This window comes from Xiphophorus couchianus, chromosome 11 (assembly GCF_001444195.1).
Source record: "Xiphophorus couchianus chromosome 11, X_couchianus-1.0, whole genome shotgun sequence".
NCBI classification, from domain to species: Eukaryota; Metazoa; Chordata; class Actinopteri; order Cyprinodontiformes; family Poeciliidae; genus Xiphophorus; species Xiphophorus couchianus.
The window spans coordinates 17,250,299-17,268,340 of NC_040238.1; the positions used below are offsets into that span (position 1 = coordinate 17,250,299).

At 37.0% G+C, this 18,042-nt stretch overlaps 1 protein-coding gene across 6 annotated transcripts in view; it reads right to left on the minus strand.

Annotated features, from left to right (window-relative positions):
• nrxn2a (neurexin 2a) overlaps positions 1 to 18,042 on the minus strand; it is a 173,955-nt gene that overhangs the window by 62,176 nt on the left and 93,737 nt on the right. For all 6 annotated transcript variants that reach the window (XM_028032454.1, XM_028032456.1, XM_028032453.1 and 3 more), the window contains 5 exons: positions 16,975 to 17,094; positions 16,519 to 16,900; positions 14,807 to 14,997; positions 14,529 to 14,702; positions 12,849 to 12,968 (listed from right to left, as the gene is read on the minus strand). In XM_028032454.1, the coding sequence (XP_027888255.1) occupies positions 12,849 to 12,968; positions 14,529 to 14,702; positions 14,807 to 14,997; positions 16,519 to 16,900; positions 16,975 to 17,094 (987 nt within the window). The remainder of the gene's footprint in view (positions 1 to 12,848; positions 12,969 to 14,528; positions 14,703 to 14,806; positions 14,998 to 16,518; positions 16,901 to 16,974; positions 17,095 to 18,042) is intronic.

Here is an 18,042-nt window from a genome sequence, read left to right on the forward strand (position 1 = left end):
TGTTGTATTTAAATTGCAATAACTGCCTTTGAAATTTAAGACATAATTAAGTACAAAGTTTCATAAATAGCATCGTAGCTTCCAGCAAAAAAGAACGCAGACATCACAAGTCAGTTTATAACTATGAAATAACTCACAGTTCTGCTGTTTTCACTTTCGCAGCCAGAATGCAGTACTTCCTGTGACCTATTCAAAGCTATTGTGTGCTTCTGGTTGGTGTTTGTACATGTTTTAATCCATTTAGAGCAAGGGGGATGCTTCCAGGCAATTTATAGCGCTGTCTATTACAATAATTCCTCTCTGCTTGAAGGAACAGACGAGGATGCTGACAATGAGGTTCAACAACATAATAGACTCCGTTATGTTCAACAAAGCAGTTATTCAATAATAATGATACTTAAATTGGTAACACAAAATAAGCCATGTGTGAATGCAGTGACTGAATAGGTGCTGGTTTCTTGGCAGTGAAACATCAACTGGGTTGAACTATTCATTCTGTGCAGAACCTATTATGTTGGGACAACTTTTGCAAACCTCCCTTGGAGTAAAGGTGACAATGCTGACACAGTTAGTATTCACCAGACAGAATAACCACTGATTACGCCTGCTGCCTTGAGATGCTTTCTACCACACTGGCTGTCATGTTCGCACAACCACAGTGCAATGAGGTTGCTTACTTTCAATGTGATGCTGCAGAGAAGAGGGTTGCTAGTCTTAGGTGACAGAAAGATTCCCAAACACACCGGAGGTCTTCCTGCTGCAGATCTGGAGCCCCGTTTGGCTCATTAGGGGATCCACAGTGGCTCCTAATAAGTTTAGTCAACTTGATATGGAAATCAGAATTGTTTTGAGCTAAAAAAAATATTTTGTTATATTTCATAATGCTGCAAACTGGGTGTTTTTGTTTCTCTTTGCATAACTGCAGAACATTCCATTCAAAGTAGGTTTTACTTGATGCTCTTCTTTGTTCTAAAACTCAAACATATAAATAAAACATTAGAGTTTTACTCTAAAACAAAATTTACAGAGTAGATTTTCATAAATGATCTGGAAAAGTCACTGGAAGTCTTTCAGATCTAAACACATTTTAATTTTTAGAATGGAGGACAAAAACAGCTTTTTGAATCATATGACACGAATTTGCTTGGGAATTTATCATTAAATAAAAATATCTTTTATTCTCCCATGGTGGGGTAATTCAGGTGTAACAACAGCAAAATGATACGAGTTTGAGGATTTTATGTTTCCACAAAGATAAAAGTATTAAAATAGATAAAAATACTAATTAAAAATAATGCACTCTATAATAAGAACACAAGAAACCTCTCGTGGTTTATTAGTAATTTTCTGAGCAGAATTTATGCCACATTCATAATTTGTTCTATGTTGATATGAAATGGAGCTTTGTGTCCTGTAAAATATTTTGAAACCACGTTTGTTGCGAATTGGTGCTACAACAATAAAATGAACCAAACTACTACCACGGATAAAAATGAGATCTGAGTTTCAAGATTGAATACTTGTACGTTACACAGACATTTCCTAAAGAATTTCACACATAAATGCATTTTCTGTGATAAAAGGGAAGAAATGAGAACTCACTTGGTTAACCAGAGTGACCACCCTGTTATGGATTTCAAACAAAAGCTGCAGAGAGAAGCTCAATTTCCTCCTGTAAGTTTTGAACCCCTCTGCAGACACAGAGAGTAAAATATGTATTGTAGTGGTTTGGATATTTCTCCTAACTCCGTTAGTCAGTGTGACATCGGCAAAAGACTGAACTCCCTCTCTCCTGCATTCAGTGTTTGGAGGGTGAGTCATAAGAGGCCATGACTAATCATGAAATAACCTGTCGCATATCTGAGTGAGCTGCCAGTGTGGCTCGCATTTTCAAATCTGTTGAACATAGCTCAGCACAGCCTGCGTCTGCTTGCATTCTAATGAGCCATCAGCTCGCATTAAATTATCTCAATCCGTGACACTTCACCCAAAAGCATACAAGAGGTCAGGGGAAGCAACGTCTAGTCACTGTAAATAATGAACAGGTTTATTTGCGGAAAAAATTTAGATTGCTGATGATATAAGTTCTTGAGGCTAATGAGGAGATGAAGACACCGAGGACCAGCACTGCAGTCGGCAGTCACACGGGCAACTTTGGTACTTTAGACCTAAACCAGTGTAAACAACATCAGACCAAAGTAAACATTGCTTTTACTGGAAAACAATCTTGCTAAGCTATATTATATTGAACCATCACGGCTAAAAGTATAGATTAAATCAGATGTTTACATACACTGTATACAACTTAAGGCGAACTTTTTGTCTCACTGTCTGACATTCCGTCGGACTTTTGTTTTAGGTCACTTAATTTTCCCACGAGTAATTATATTTGATAAATTTCATATTATAGAGAGATCTACGTTTAAGGAATTTTTAAAATACTTTCTTCAGACATAAAACTTTATAAACATTTCGCTAATTTTGAGAAGGATTATCTGTAACAGAATAACATTTTGAGGTATCGTTCCTCAAGTTTCTCACAATAGTTTGCTGGAACTCCGGTCGCCCTCCTATAGACAGAACGAGTAACTGAGTCAGATTTGTGGGCTGATTTTGCTGAAACACTTATTTTGTGCTCTGCCCACAAATTTGCTAAGAGACTCAGATAAAAAGTTTATTAATAAACACTCCAAAACATCGACTTTGGTGTCTTTTAGTCACGTTTTGAAAAAAATATGTGTACAATTTTTAGCTTTCCGGCTGATATCCTCAATATTTAATATTGAAGTAAATCACTTACATAACATTTTCAGTTTTACTACACCAGTAAGTGATGTTGACTGGGGACCTTGTTGTAAAAGCAGATCTCAATATGTACAGTTGATTGCTTCATTGTAATAAAGATCAACACAAAAAGCAAATAAAGTTTTAAAATGAATCTGTTTTTTGAGACAAACTGAAGTGGTTAAGATGTTCATGTTTCATTGTGAATAACCTGAAGTCAGTGATTTTTACGCTGCCACATATAGTAATAATCACTTTTTTTAGTTGTACGTCTGCCCAAATATCAGGAGATAAAGCATATTTTGTTGAGTTCAGTAAGTATGTAGCATTGATGGGACATTTTCACGACACTTGAGGAGATGAATATCCTTACTTTTATTTTGGCTGGCAGAGTGGACAGTCTTCATTATAATGATCATTTAAATGCATACCGTATCAATAAGAGGATTCATTTTATGTTCTTCCAATTAATGACTTGGTTTATTACAATCCCTATGACAATCAGTTTTCTGAAATGTGTGGTTAAGAAAAGATTTCCATACTGTGTGACCTTTGTTGTATATTGCTGTCAGTGCTGTTTGATAATGTTCTTGTTTTGAAATACAAGTAGATTCAAACTGCAACTTGTGTTGGTGTTTTTGTAGATTCAAATGATGTAATGTTTTTTAAAGTGAATTCGATGACTACTGACTGCCAGTAGTATTTTTTTTAAAGGTTTTATAGGCTCTAGTGGCCTTTATTTGACAGTAAATTGACAGTAAAATGGGTAATGAGAGAAGGGGGGAAAACATGTGACAAAGGACCCCAGGCCAGGAAGCGAACCTGCGACAGCCGCACTGAGAATTAAGGCCACTGTATGTGGGTTATGCTTAACCCCTGCGCCACCACGGCACACCCTGCTAATGGCCAACCACTCTCCCATCTCTTAGTCATGACGCTCGTGCAACAAAACCATTTGACTGTTCCAAAAAGTTTGTGGTAGCTTGTTTTAGCTGTAGATTTTCCAAAAATAGATGCAGAGAATCAGCAGTCAATCCTTTATGCATCATTTATTTGTCTATCTTACTAAGTAATTTAAATTCAAAGCAGATACAAAATAGTGTTACATAGACTTCAGAAAAATAACCAGCTGTTATGTGCCACTGTTACTTGTGCTCCAAGTTAAACAGTGCATCAACTCATGTTGGATATCATAAAAGATGTATAACAAAGGAGAAGCACAATCTCAAAAAGAAATAGGATAAAATGAGCATTAGATTTTTCCATGTAAACGTTAAAGCAGTTTTAGTTTTCTTTTACCACTGATCTCAAACTTGTGTTTAGAAGTTTTTGTATTCACAGTCTATTTATTTAATCACTTCAATCAACAAATCCTTCAAGCATATTGCAGAAACTCAGTGCATTTAGGCCTTTATGCATGTGAACATGGCATGCTGAAGTTCAAACTGAGTATCAGAGCAGAGAAGACAGGGACTTTATGTGATGTAGTATGGTTGTTGGTGCCAGACAGGCTGGAATGGGTATTTCAGAAACGGACAATTTACTTGGATCTTAACACAGAAACCATGTCTCGGGTTTGCAGAGAATGGGAAGGGAGAAGGGAAACTGTCCAAAGAGCAGCAGTGTGGAAGAAAATGCCTTGTTTGCCTCTGCCAAAGGTCAGAGGAAAATGGGCAGTCTGGTTCGAGATGAAAGAAAGGCAACAGTTTCCTAAATAACCACAACCAAGATATGGGGAAAATAATCTCTGAATGTACAACACATCAAACCTTGAAGCAGATGAGCTACAGAAGCTGAAGATCACAGTGGGTGTCATTCCTACCAGGTAAGAACAGCAAACTAAGGCTAAAATGTATGCGGGCAATCCAAAATAACTGACAATAAGAGATAGGAAAAAAGTATCGGCTCAGTAAGTCTCGATTTCAGCCGCCGCATTCGGACGGTAGGTTAGAATTTGATGTAAACACGAGAGCATAGGTCCAATCTTCCTCCCATCAATAATTCATGCTGAAGGTAGTATAATAAAACAGGGGACATTTTCTTAGTACGTTTAGAGTCTGTTTACCACCAATTTAGCCTTGTTTACTCGCCGCCTTGGTATTGTTGCTGACCACATCCATCTCTTTCTGGCTGCTTTCAGCAGCATAAAAATAAAACTATGTCACAAAGCTCAAATCTGAAACTGACCGTTAAGGCAGTTCTGAAGACAAAATCAGGCCTGAACCGGTACTAACAAGGTGTGTTCAATAAAATGGCAGGTCAGTATAAGGTCAAGGTAAATATATAGACTCTGAATCTTAAAGACTGATTCATATTCGTTTTGTAAAATTAACTTTTTTCCCCCTTCGTTCTGTCAGACGTTGCTTTTAGTATTATGTTTTAACTGATCGGTGTTGGATGTTTCTTATACTCACTCACCAAAATGAAAGCTAATACATTTAAGACAAATTACAATCTCTTAACAGATGCTTTGTGAAAAAGAAAATAAATTGTACACCTCTTCACTGTATTTGATTTCATCATTATGAAGTTGCTTCACATTTCTTATAATGTCACACGTTGACATTTGAATTGAACCGACAGGGAAAATCCTCGATTGGCCTTTGAGAAGTAAACTATCAATAGAGAACAGCATTAAGTCTGAGTCAGTTTATCCAATAAAAAGCAACATTAATGTTTTCTATTTGTTCATCTTTCCAACACTTTTATCTAAAATTATTCTGTTAAATTGCACTGTTTTATTATCTTGCCAGCTCAAAATCCATAAATGCAATTTATGGAAGAGCATCATCAGTATCTCTTTAGACAAACTGCTTTATGTCTTTGCCAGTTTATTAAACTGCATGACTCATTTTGTCAGTGTCACTACATGAAACCCAGCATAGTTTCACTTCAAATATTGCCGAACAGGATAAGATATTAATCTGGTCTGATTACTGATGGCACTTTTAATGCACGATTAACATAAAAAACAGATTAGTATTTAATCATGTTTACTAGAGTTTTTAGTGTCTGAGCAGTGATGCTGCTCTTCTGAGAAAAAAACATTAAACTGTGCCACACAAGACATGATGTGAGAGACTACAAGGACAGAAACAAAAATAAGCCGGAAAGGACATTTTTCCCTGAGGTGCTTGACTTCTTCTCACATCTATGTAATTGTCCTAAGTGTTTCTTGCACACGGCTGAAGGGCTGAATGCTGCAAACGTGTAGCGTTGATTCAACCTGACGTGATGAATTTTATGAAATGATGAATTTGAATGTTTTCCTCATAAAAATAGAATTAGATTAGAGGCTAATCTTTAAGAACCTTAAATACTCTCTGTTACTCTGTTCAGCTTTTATCCAGTCTCTGTTAAAAAATATTAAGATCTTTATAAAGTTGGATGGTTGGACATTGAAGGAGAAGCAGTGTGGCTTATATTCTGTCCATAGAACAGTGAACCACTGTTAGGAGGGTCACCGGCATGCACTTGTCAGGTCAACCTTTGCTTTTGTGGATCTGAAAAAGGCTAAAAGTAAAAGCTTTGTCTGCAATCTCAGCTGAACATTAAACTTTTTTCAAATGCAGGCTGGACTGGTCCTAATCCCTGACCATGTTTATGTTTTCTTTAAACAGAATCTAAAGAAGAGCACCTCAAGGTTTCATCTTTGTTTTTTGCAGATGATGACTACGGCTTTTGGTGTGAAGTGTAGCTGCCTGCAGTCGACTGTGAAGAAGCAGGGATAAAAATCCACTTTTCTTAGACAATGGTCCTCAACCAGGAGAAAGTAGACCTCTCCATACAAGTCAAGACTCATTCTCTGCCTTTTTCTCAATTGATCGTATGATGAAGCAGGAGCAGCATAGGCTGACTGGGGTGTTGTCTGAGGTAATATGGGTCCTATTTCTGTCTACTGTGGAAAAGAAAGAACTGAGTCAAAAAGCCTCCATTTATCTGTCTGTCTACATTTCAACCCTCACCTGCGGTCATTAGATATGGATTGTGACAGAAAGGTTGATAACCCACATATAGGAGGCTGAAAAGAGCTTCTTTTGGGTGGCTGTTCTTGGCTGTATAAATAGGCAAAGGAGAACCATCATTCGAAGGGAGCTGTGAATAAAGGTAGTCTGCCTTGAAAAGAGTCTCTTGAGGTGGTTGAGGAATCCTGTTGGGATGCCTCTTTTAATGTTTTCAGGGCACATCCTACTGGGAGGAGACTCGGGCGAAAACTCAAAATCTGATGGCCATTTTGTCACAGTTGACTTGAGGAAAACCTTGAGATCCCAAAGAATAAATTTCGGAGTGGGATGTCTGCAAGTTCCCGCAAAGGGAAATACTTACGGTAATTAGCAGACGGACATCTTCAAGTCTTTTATGCCATGATAATCCTTTAATCTCTGAATATACAGTACAGACCAAAAGTTTGGACACACAGTTGTGTCCAAACATTTGGTCTGTACTCAATACAGACCAAAAGTTTGGACACAGCTTCTCATCGAATTCAATGAGAAGGTGTGTCCAAACATTTGGTCTGAACTTAGACTTAGACTTAGACTTGTACTTTATTGATCCCTTGGGAAGACTCCCTCAGGAAATTGAAGTACAGACCAAAAGTTTGGACACACAGTTGTGTCCAAACTTTTGGTCTGTACTGTATATATTTTTGTTTTGTGAATCCTTAATTGGATGGTAATAGCAATATCATTATGCAATTAACCCACAATTTCCTAACTATTCTCTGCCTTTTCCATCAATATGATGTTCTGACTGTTTTCTCTAACATTTAGCACCTTGTTCAGAGAACTATGGCAACAAAGATAATAAAAGTCTGGCCAAAAATGTTCCTGGAAAACTTGAATGCATGCCACATTACCAAATAATGTACTGCAGTTCTCTTTTGCATATATTCATGTAGCAATGGAAGTGTGCAATGTTGCTTCCAGAAGAAAGGTTAGTTCATCTAGGAAAAACACAAACTAAAAGAATGGTTTTTTGCATTTATTCCAAACCAACTATTAGTCTTAATTTTGGTTTTAATTCCACTTGGGTATATTTAAATAGTGTTCTGTGGCAGGTAGGATCTCATTATTTTTATTATATGCAGAAATCAGAGCCTAAACGTGTCCTCTGAAACTAATTATACCAACAGAAGACATTTTATTAATTGTGCGAAATTATCAAAGCAGAACTTTTTAATCTGCACAAACCTAACTTTCTGAAACATGTACTGAAACCTTACAGTGATCTGCTTATATCATTTTCCACAGACCGCCATGCTCATTTTCAAAAACTTAATTAAGACAATTTCGACAAGCTGCACTGAATTTGATGTTAGATTAGTTAAAACTGTTAAATGAACGCTGCTGTGAGTCACTCATTTATGTCTCCAATTCAACATGCTCTTTCTGCATTAGCCTGTTTAGCTGTAATTACTGCTAATCAGAAATACTTAAATAGACCTGGAATATAAACATTCATTGCAAGCTCGTAAAATTTCTGTTGTATGAAAAGTCTTTTTAAGCAGATGTGCCTCATGTATGGGGATAAAAAAAAAATTATTGTACATTTTTTTAAGTCCTTAGTTTGATCCAAAGCAAACTAAAATTGTAGCTTTACAGGCTCCAGGAAGAGTCACATATCTGAACTCTATTCCTGTTAGGTCATCATGTTATGAAGAGCAATATGTTTTCTTGAGCCTCTGTCCCAAGGCACAAGATTAAGTCAAAACCTCTATCCTGGATTATCCCGTCTGGGACGTACGAGTAATTGTGAATGAATCCACCTGAAATGAAGGTCAAAAGAAAAACAGCAGTTTATCGAGCATCGCATCCTGGTACATTTTCCCTCCTCCATTTTCAGGTGAAACATCACATTTCTCCTAAAACCACAAAGCAGGACATTTTAATCTTTCTAAAAACATGTAACAAAACACATTTTGAAATATCTTAAATCTCTACACGAGTTGGGAACCCGCTGTAATGGCTGTCAGTGTCATGATTTTCACTGGTAGTGAACCCAGTCATTGGCAGGAGGCGAGCAGAACGACAGGAACTTATCAAAACCAATGGAAGAACACAAGTAGAACCAAAATTTAAGTGGTATGGATAGAATTTCGAAGATATTTTCTGTTTCAATAAAAACTGGAAGAGCAATTAGAAGAAACATTATTCATAACTAATGAAATTCCTTTTCAAAAATGGTGGATACCAGAATCATAATATACATGGTGTCAGGGAGGATAACAGCAACTAGCCTGATGATCTGACAAAGGCATAAACAGAAGAGGGAGGTAAAAGTGATGAGGAGATGATTAATATGTGGTTGGTTAACCAGGGTACAAGAGGGGAATGGCAGATAAATACCAGTGGGAAAAATAGCATCAGAGTAATACTTGCTGATTTACAAAGATAAACATACATTTTATGTAAATTGCATGTACTTTAGTTTTTCCTATTTTGAAGAGTGGCTATGGCGAATTGCCTCTGTGTGGCAATTATTTTAAAATATAAAATAAGAAATTTTATACTTATTTATCCAAAGGAAAAGGGAATGCAAGGATTACCATAAGTAAATAAATTAGAATATACTAAAAACTTTACTCAGTCCGAACTGAGAATGAATAAGTAAATCAATGTTCAATTTATCTTAAATTAAATGTCACATTTTCTAAAATTAAAGTTGAATGAAAAAAATAAAATATCATGGAAGAAACATGAGTACATCTATAATCCTTATAGTTTCTCTTTTTTTACTGCGACAAACGGGCCAATGTGTGAACACAAGCAGGTAATAAATATGCCAAATCAATTATCTGTAGCTGCAAAGGTTAACCAATAATTACACACACACCATATGTTTAGAGGAGGAAGTGCTGAAAAGTGAGCACCGAACATCATTCTTGTTAATTCTGGTAATGAAGCCATGACCTAGAAATAATAAGCACAGATGTTTATAGCAAACTCACTTAGACAATGTCTGTATATGAATATCAATGCACTGAGTCACAAACCAAGCAGAAGTGATTTCAGCTTTTCCTATTATGGGTTAAATGGTTCAACAGAACAGTTTCTTTCTAATCCTTGGTCACGGAAAACTTCTTCAGATTGTCGGTGTTGATAAAATTAACCAAGATTTACTTTCCAGTGTGAAAAGAGGCGAGCTTTGACATCTCATGCTGAATAAAACTACAAAATTCCAAGTACTAATCATCGTTTTTACACAGATCTATTGACCCTAACCAGCCAGCCCATCACAGGTCAACATACAAACAACAAAACATGCATAGAGTCGTACCGAAGGCTAGCTTAGAGACCAATTGACCTAACATTCATGCTGTTGCACTGTGGACGGAAGTTAGCGTATTCATGCTGAAAGAACCCCAGAGGGGATCTGAATCCAAGAACGTTTTGCTGCAAGGCAAAAAAAAAAAACCATTGCTACACTGTTCATTGTTTATACACTACAGCAACATTTTGTTTTGCTTCCAAGGACTCAGTGATGGTTCAATGTGAAGCACAAGACTTGTTATTTACTTCAAACAGATCTGATCTATTGGGTTGACCTTTGATATTGGGCTGCCATGCCATTTAAGCATGGGCTTGATTGAGAGGCCTCCCAAAAACGGAGGAGAGATGAAAATCACAAAACCTTCCATGAAATTGGGCTTTTGTTGAATATGTTGTTTTGCCGTGATGCTAAAAGTCTTTTTTTTTTGCATAATTTGAAAAACATTTTCTCTAGGAACTTGAGAAAAGAATTGAACTGAAAAACTGGAATCAAGGTCACAGTTCAAAACATCCTAATTGCAATAACATGATGCTGGAATTGGAAATACTTTAATAAATGACTTAACCAAAATAGCTAAGCCGTGTGATTATGTCTCAAAATTACAAAAGTAAAATCAGGTATCTGGAGTTTAAAAAGAAAAGTCAGCAAAGGTTGGTGGGAGGATTTATGTGGTTTATTCAGTAGGCTTGTAATTAAAACTGAAAACCCACATAGCAACATTATGGAACTCATTTGACATCTTATTCAAGAATAATAAGGATCAACTGCATGTTGTTGCTGTTTATGAGAAAGGGGAAAAAAATCTGGAGGTTTGTTTGTTTCAAAGAAAACAGCTTACAACATAAGCAGAATTATAAGTGGAAAAACAAATGCACTCGCAAGTGACTGAAAGTGAAAAGAGAAATGAGTCAATTTCAAGACAGTAATGTGAAGTGAAAATCAACAAATCAGGGCACACTTTGAAAAGCATACATAAAAGGTTCTCTGAATACAAGACAAAACTAAACTAAGAATGTCCATGGTTCACTTCATCCTTTTAAACAATTTTTTCTTGTGCAACTGTATGAAAGATAAGATCTGCTTTAACAGTAATGCTTTTCAAGCTGAGCTGTAAAGTTACACCTTTGATGTCTCATCTGGTGCCACTTTTGAACACCAGAGACATAACTCAGTCTTCTTTTGACAGTAAAATTAACTTTTTTTTTTGTTGCTCTGATCTCTTTCTTTTTTTAAAAATAAGCTTGAAAATGGATCTGATCTTACCTTTATTTGTATATAAAGTCCATGGGCCTATCTATCCATCTCCACATATCAGTGTCTCCTTCTTGTTTGCTTTCATTTGTAAAAGTCTGACTGTTTTAAGGAGGATGATCGCCAAGGAGGAAAGTCATCCTTAAATTGTTCTATTCTGACTATTTTTTGTGTGTTTTTATGATTGTTTTCAGCAGATGGTGTTCAGCGCACAGTACTTTCTGCCTCACTTTGCAAATTCCACTGCATGTTTATTCTGAAAGACTAAATATGTCACACATATTCATGAATTATATTAGACAGGCTATGGAATAAGCAACATCTGTAGAATAATGGTCAAACCTGTATAGGTCACTTTCTTATTCATTTTCTGATTGAAAAAAGTCCAGTTTTGAGTTTCCGATCAGCTTTTAGGACTAAGGAAGCTAAACACAGTAATATTCTAGTCACCAGCAGATCTTTCAGTGCATCTCTAGTTACAATCTTTATTGTCTTTGCACATTAATGGATGTTTTTTGAAAACTACAGAAAAGTGTATTTAACTTTAAAAAAAAAAGCACATCAAGGAAACCCTACGGTGAGGAAACCGCTTTTGATGACTTTTGCAACATCAAGTGCACAAAGGTTTGCTGAATTTTCTCTTCAAAGTTAAAATGTGAGTGAACAAACATGCTTCTAACCATCAATGACAAAGTATTATCTTTTAATCCTTACGTGCTTTTCGTACTGCTCACTGAATTCTTCCCTCAGACCCAAAACTGCAGTCTTTGTGAGCGAACAAATGAGCTCCTATCCTTGAAGTGGTTTTTTTTATCTTTATATATTAACTTTCTAACCAGAACACCACTTATCAAGAAATTATCCTCTGTTACAGTGCCTGCTGAGCTTATAGCTTAATGTACTTTACCCTCTTAAAAAGTAAAACATAAAACCACATTTTAAAAACAATTACCACAAAGACACATTTCTTGCAGTTATTCTAAACGATTCTGCAGCAAATGAAGCTTAACTTGCCATGGCTGGCCTATTAAACCCAATACTTTTCTATAATTAATATGAGGAGCCCGTGGTAACAGTTGGCTGTATTATTCATAACCTTACTACATAAGAAATATGTTTTGTTGTTGTAATATAGTGAAACCATGAGTCATGTGTAACTATGTTTAAAAAGAAAATGCACAGAGGAGAGGAAATAATTATTGCATGGATTTTGTTGGAATGGTTAACACATTAATCTCATATTGTTGTGTAAAACGTACCTTCAGTCCTTAGATTGTGAATCCTCTAAGACAAAAACTCATTAAAATTCTATTAAGATGTAAATGGAAGCCGTTTCAATGCGTAGCAGGCAGGACACCACCTAAAGGTTTCATCCCTTTAGAGGTAAAAAAAAAAAGCTGACTGTTCTTTCTAAAGTGTATTTCATGCGTTACTGAATTCTGTATTGATGGTGGAATTTGATCTGCATCGTGTCAGTGATAAGCCTCAAAAAGACATTTTCCAGCATTGTAGCCAGTCGGGCGTGATACACCTCTACTTACGGTCACTGCAGAAAGGTCCCCCGTAGGTGGTCATGGTGCAGTCGCAGGAGAAGCCCTCCCACAGCTGCAGACACACACCTTGGTGGTGACAGGAGTCCTCTGTGCAGGTTGTGCTGGGCCCTGAAGGGTGTTCACAGTAGATTAAGCAAAGGGCTTTTCACTTCATTTTATGCACCTTTGCTTTTACTCAAGAGGAGTGAATGAAACCAAAGTAAGTAAAACACTTACAGTACATATGGCTACCTTTACACATCCAACATATCCAACAATCTATATAGTTTAGGAATGTTGTACAAACAAAATCTTGAGAGAGTGGCCTACATTTGCGTTCAACCCTCTTCAGTTAATAGTTTGTATGTTGCACCAGATTTAATTTAGGGTTAACAGAGTAAATGGGATGTAATATAAATGAATGTCAGATTTTCCAGATTTGACTTTGAAAAACATTTCATAATTCTGCAGTGTGGGATGGATGAATGAATGAATAGTTCTCATGCTTTCCTACAAAAATAAATAAATAGGTTTTCACTGATAAAATATACTGAATACATTGGATAAAGGGACAAAAAACTAAAACATAAATCAATAATAAGTGCATTTTAAAAGTACATTTTGTTAAGTCATGCCACTTTGATTTCTAATGACAGAATCTCAAAGCCAAGAACTAAAAAAGACCTTTACTACCTTAGGACTAAGACTTTGGACATTTAAATACGTCCAGTCACATTAAAAGAAAAGCACATACTCTGTTAATTCTAGAGTTTTGGTTAATGAATAATCAGGGGTCATTTCTACAAAGGTATATTGAAAGTATATATCCCTGAGTATGCAGGGATTCAATCACATTTTGTTTAGATTCAAGTCGCCTTTTATGTGGGCAATATAGGCATTACAAGGTTGGGTGCATAAGCACAAGATATGAAAGACAACTTATCAATGTGAAACAGATTTTACATGAGGGAATAGCTGACTCTGTTTAGATAGATCTAGGGCTTATTTGCATCTATTTATGTGATTCTCACAGGGAGGGACTTCATAGAGTGTGACTTGGAGATGTTCCTAATGTTTTTGGAATCCCCTGTGTTTGTATTTGGATTATTTTGGCTAAAACTGTTAGTTTAAAAGTTGCTTCTTAAGTTTTGTTCTCTGTGTATTTTGGTTTAGACATATATTTCTTTTTTGTATTAATACTTCTCCTGTTGTTTAGTAGATTATTTTGTGTTTTGGTTCGTCTCCTCTTGTGTTCATTCGGTTCTTATTAATCAACTTCCCTTAGTTTTCCCTTATGGTTTCTTTCCCAGCTGCTCCACATCCCCCTGATTACCACTCCCAGTTGTCATTACCACTCATCAGCTCTCTCAGCATTTTATTAGGCAGTTTTTATAGATTACATTTTGGACTGTAAAAAAATTACAAAAAAGAAAAGAAAAAAAAAAGTCAAAATCCACTCATGGATAAATACTGCAACATTTAAAATAAAAAATAGATTTACTGAATTTGTTTTCTTCCCAATCAATGTGGAATATTTGAGACACCTGTTCAATTCCAAGAGCAATCGGGAACAATTAGCGTGCAGTGAGAGGCCTCCTGTCCCTCTGGTTTAATCCCTAATACGCCAAGCTGAACAACAAGAAAACCATTTACAGAAATGATCTGGGATGGGGTTTTTTTTGCCCTCACCTCCGCAGCCTCGTTCCACCTCTCCCACCTTGTGAAGGGCATCCGCCAGCAGCTCAGGGAGCCTTCCATTTAAGTCCACAGAAGCCAGACAGCCCTTGTATCCTTCCCGAGAAGCTATTAACCTGGGAAGGCTGCTGTACATGCTCTTTCCAACACCACCGATGTACAGCTCCCCTGGAAAACACCAAGTTAAGAAATAGAAATGCTCTTTAGCAAACTTTAATTTCAAATTAAACAGGAAAATAGTCAGATTTTGATGTAAACAGCATGACTTTTACCTTTTAGGTCCAGGTTTCGGGCTCCGTTGGTGTGTTGGGTAACGGTACGGGAATCAATCTTGAGTACGTGTACATTGTTGTTGTCACGGGAGATCACCACGTTGTGCCATTGGTTATCATTGAGAGGCTTGTCAGAGTTTCCCTTCATTAGTGACGGTCCATTTCCCAAGTCAAACACATAATGAATGTACCTATAAGACAAAATATTTGCTCAAGATCTGTATTTTTAAATTCCTTTCATAACAAATGTCACACATAAATTACCACTAATTCCACTTGGCAACAATTAATTTTCTTTTGCTGCCATTCAAATAAAATAATGTGATTTAATTGCAAACGAGTGTCTTTTACTTCAAGCATAGTCATCAGACAGACTTCATTCAAACTTAATTATGTTAATAATCAAAGTTAAGAACCATCCATGAATGAGCCGCCACACTTCACACAAAACACTGAACAGCCGGAAAATCCTGACAGAAGTGTTGGGAGCCTTTTTTTTTGTCTGTGTTGTCTTTGGGAGCTTCTGCTGCTGGTTCCAGATCTGAACAAGACCTCCTGCTGACTAATTGCTCACTGACAGAGAGTCTGTGCTTGGCATTTCAGTGGGATGATACAATTGCGGCTTTGCTGGCTCTGTTTCCACAGCCACTTTCTGATGTTCTTGCCATGAAAAAATATCTTTAATAGAAAAATAAAAGATCCTTTGAAACATGTCTATGTTATTGATGCTTCTATAGGGGAGCTATCATCGTGTTTTCACTTGAGACTCCTGGACGCCGATTGTCCTCACAAATAATTTAAATAATTTTCTATATCATGCATTTACAGTTCAGGAATTTACATCTACGTAGTATCATATAATTGTGGGGCTTTTAACTTTGAATTTGAAACGTTCTTTCCCCAGAGTGGATTGATTATAGAACAAACAACTTGCATGATGTCGGGTTTTGTCAGTTGCTAAAGGCATAACAACCTCAGTATGAGTAAACTTTGGATTTTGAAAATTATAAAGATTCTCTTGAAAATAATTTAATTTAGCAAATAAACATTTTTATTTATCCTGACTGACTTAAATAGCAATTATTAAATCTGATATAGTATAGAAGTGAGAAAAAAACATGCATGGGCTCTTTCCCCGCAGTGTATGTCAATATATGGTTTCTGGAAAATTGAACGACTTGTTCAGCCAATTTTTGTTTAAAAAATTTCTTAAAGGTGTATTTTGTATTATTTCGACTAGGACAAAACTTCTATGATATTAATTAATAAAAAACAACCTTTCAATTAACATGACATTAATATATACTGTATGTAAAAGTCCTACTTTAAAGAGGAGTATTATGTAAAATCGACTTTGAGTTTTATATAATATATTATGTTATTCCTTCATCAAAAACAAACCTGAAGTGTTGCTTTGAAATTCTCAGGCATGCTTGAAGAATCCTTGACTCTATTGTAGCAGCCATTCTGGCATGCCTAAATACTTGCTCATACGAAGCACTGCCTATATACAATTGGGAGCTTCATAAAGAGACAGAGGCCAATTTCAAAGTATTAAATTGATAAGGCAAGTTTTCTTACATTGTACAGTTAAGTTTTGTTTCATATATAGCATTTTTGCTACATAGTTTGCTATAAAATGGCGTTATATCCCTGTAACACACATTATATCACCCCTTTAAATTGCATGTGTGAAATATCCCATCACTCACCCTTTGACAAGCTCCACCACGATGAAGTCACTGCCATCTCCAGAGTTATACAATATCAGGCCATCCGCACTGGTGGTTTTAAACTGGAAAAAGAGATGCATGGAAGCATAGGCCTGCAAGGTCGAAAAGGCCAAATAGCTGGCTTGAGTTAGGAAAGTTACAGGGTTGGCCACAATGTGCCTCATGCCAAACCGAGCATTAAGCTCGCAGAAGGAAATGTCTCCATTCTTGCACTGGTCCAGATAGAGCATCCCATTGAAAGAGAGCGCTTGCAAGTGACCGATGAAATTGGAGGGCATCACTGAGATGAAGCGGCGCTCTGTCATGATTCCTGTCTCGATGTTGTTGAACTCCAGGCGGGTGTGGGCACCAGTCATGTGGCCTACAGAACAAACCCATTTATCATGAGCTGCTAAAACACTTTTGATGGGCCAAGTTTCTTTTTCTCATCTCTACCTTCCATTGTCACATTGTCTACTGATAGCTGCAAGTTCTTCCCACGTCGCGCCACCTTCACTGTGTGCCACTCGTTGTCATTCAGCTTCTCGCCTACAAGAAGAGTCTCTGGTCCCTTGCCTAAGAGGAGGAAAGCGTCAAGTGACAATCATATCACAGGGGCGCAGTATCTTTTCACACGAGCACTCAAACTTGAGAAGCACTTACAGGGTGAATACATCCATTTACTTATCACTCACACATACAGCAGAAACATTCAGGAGAAAGCAATAATTTAAATTCACCCCATTTCAAAGTACAACTAAGAACAAAACACCTACAACGCAGTCATTTTCAGGCTAAATATTTAACGTGTGTTGAGACATTTGTGTGATCTCTGCTGAAAAGCTGTGTTGGCTTACAGCAAAGGCCCTGGCTCGCTCATATAAATTCAACTTTCAGATTTTCTTCACTATCCTCTGCATTTTTCACTGGTTTAAAAATAGGTCACAGTGCAGAGGCTTGCCACTGCAGTACCGTCAACCCGAATCAGTGCCTATGCAACAGGCCGACACGGCAGTTCAAAGGAGTTCTGACATCGCTTGGGAAACTAATTGGCCATGCCTAAGCTGACTTTGCCTTGAGGGGTTTGTCTGTCTAATTGTGCTCAGGGCGCAGGAGAATTACAAGGGACGCATAGAGGGCAATAAATGAAAAACATCAGCTGGTTTCCGAACAATACACTGTTTCATCCTCTGGGAAATAAAACCCGTGCCTGGAGACCTTGTCCGGCTGCAAATTAAGTGTCTCCACGTAGCACATCGCATGACACGGACGGAATATTGGCTATGCACTCTGAGTGGATCAATAACATCAAATCCTGCATCCTTTGCATTCAATGTACTTACTTAGATGGAAAAACAAACCACTGTGCGGAGTCAAGTAGAGCTGAAAAGGCAGAAATGTTTACCTTGTGGATCACTATCATGAAATCAGACATACAGGCAGGATTTGCTGTAATGAAATAGGAGTTTGCAGGACGAAGGGTAGAGGAGGCTGTTCATCTAATCTGTGCTGCTCAGGGGGGAG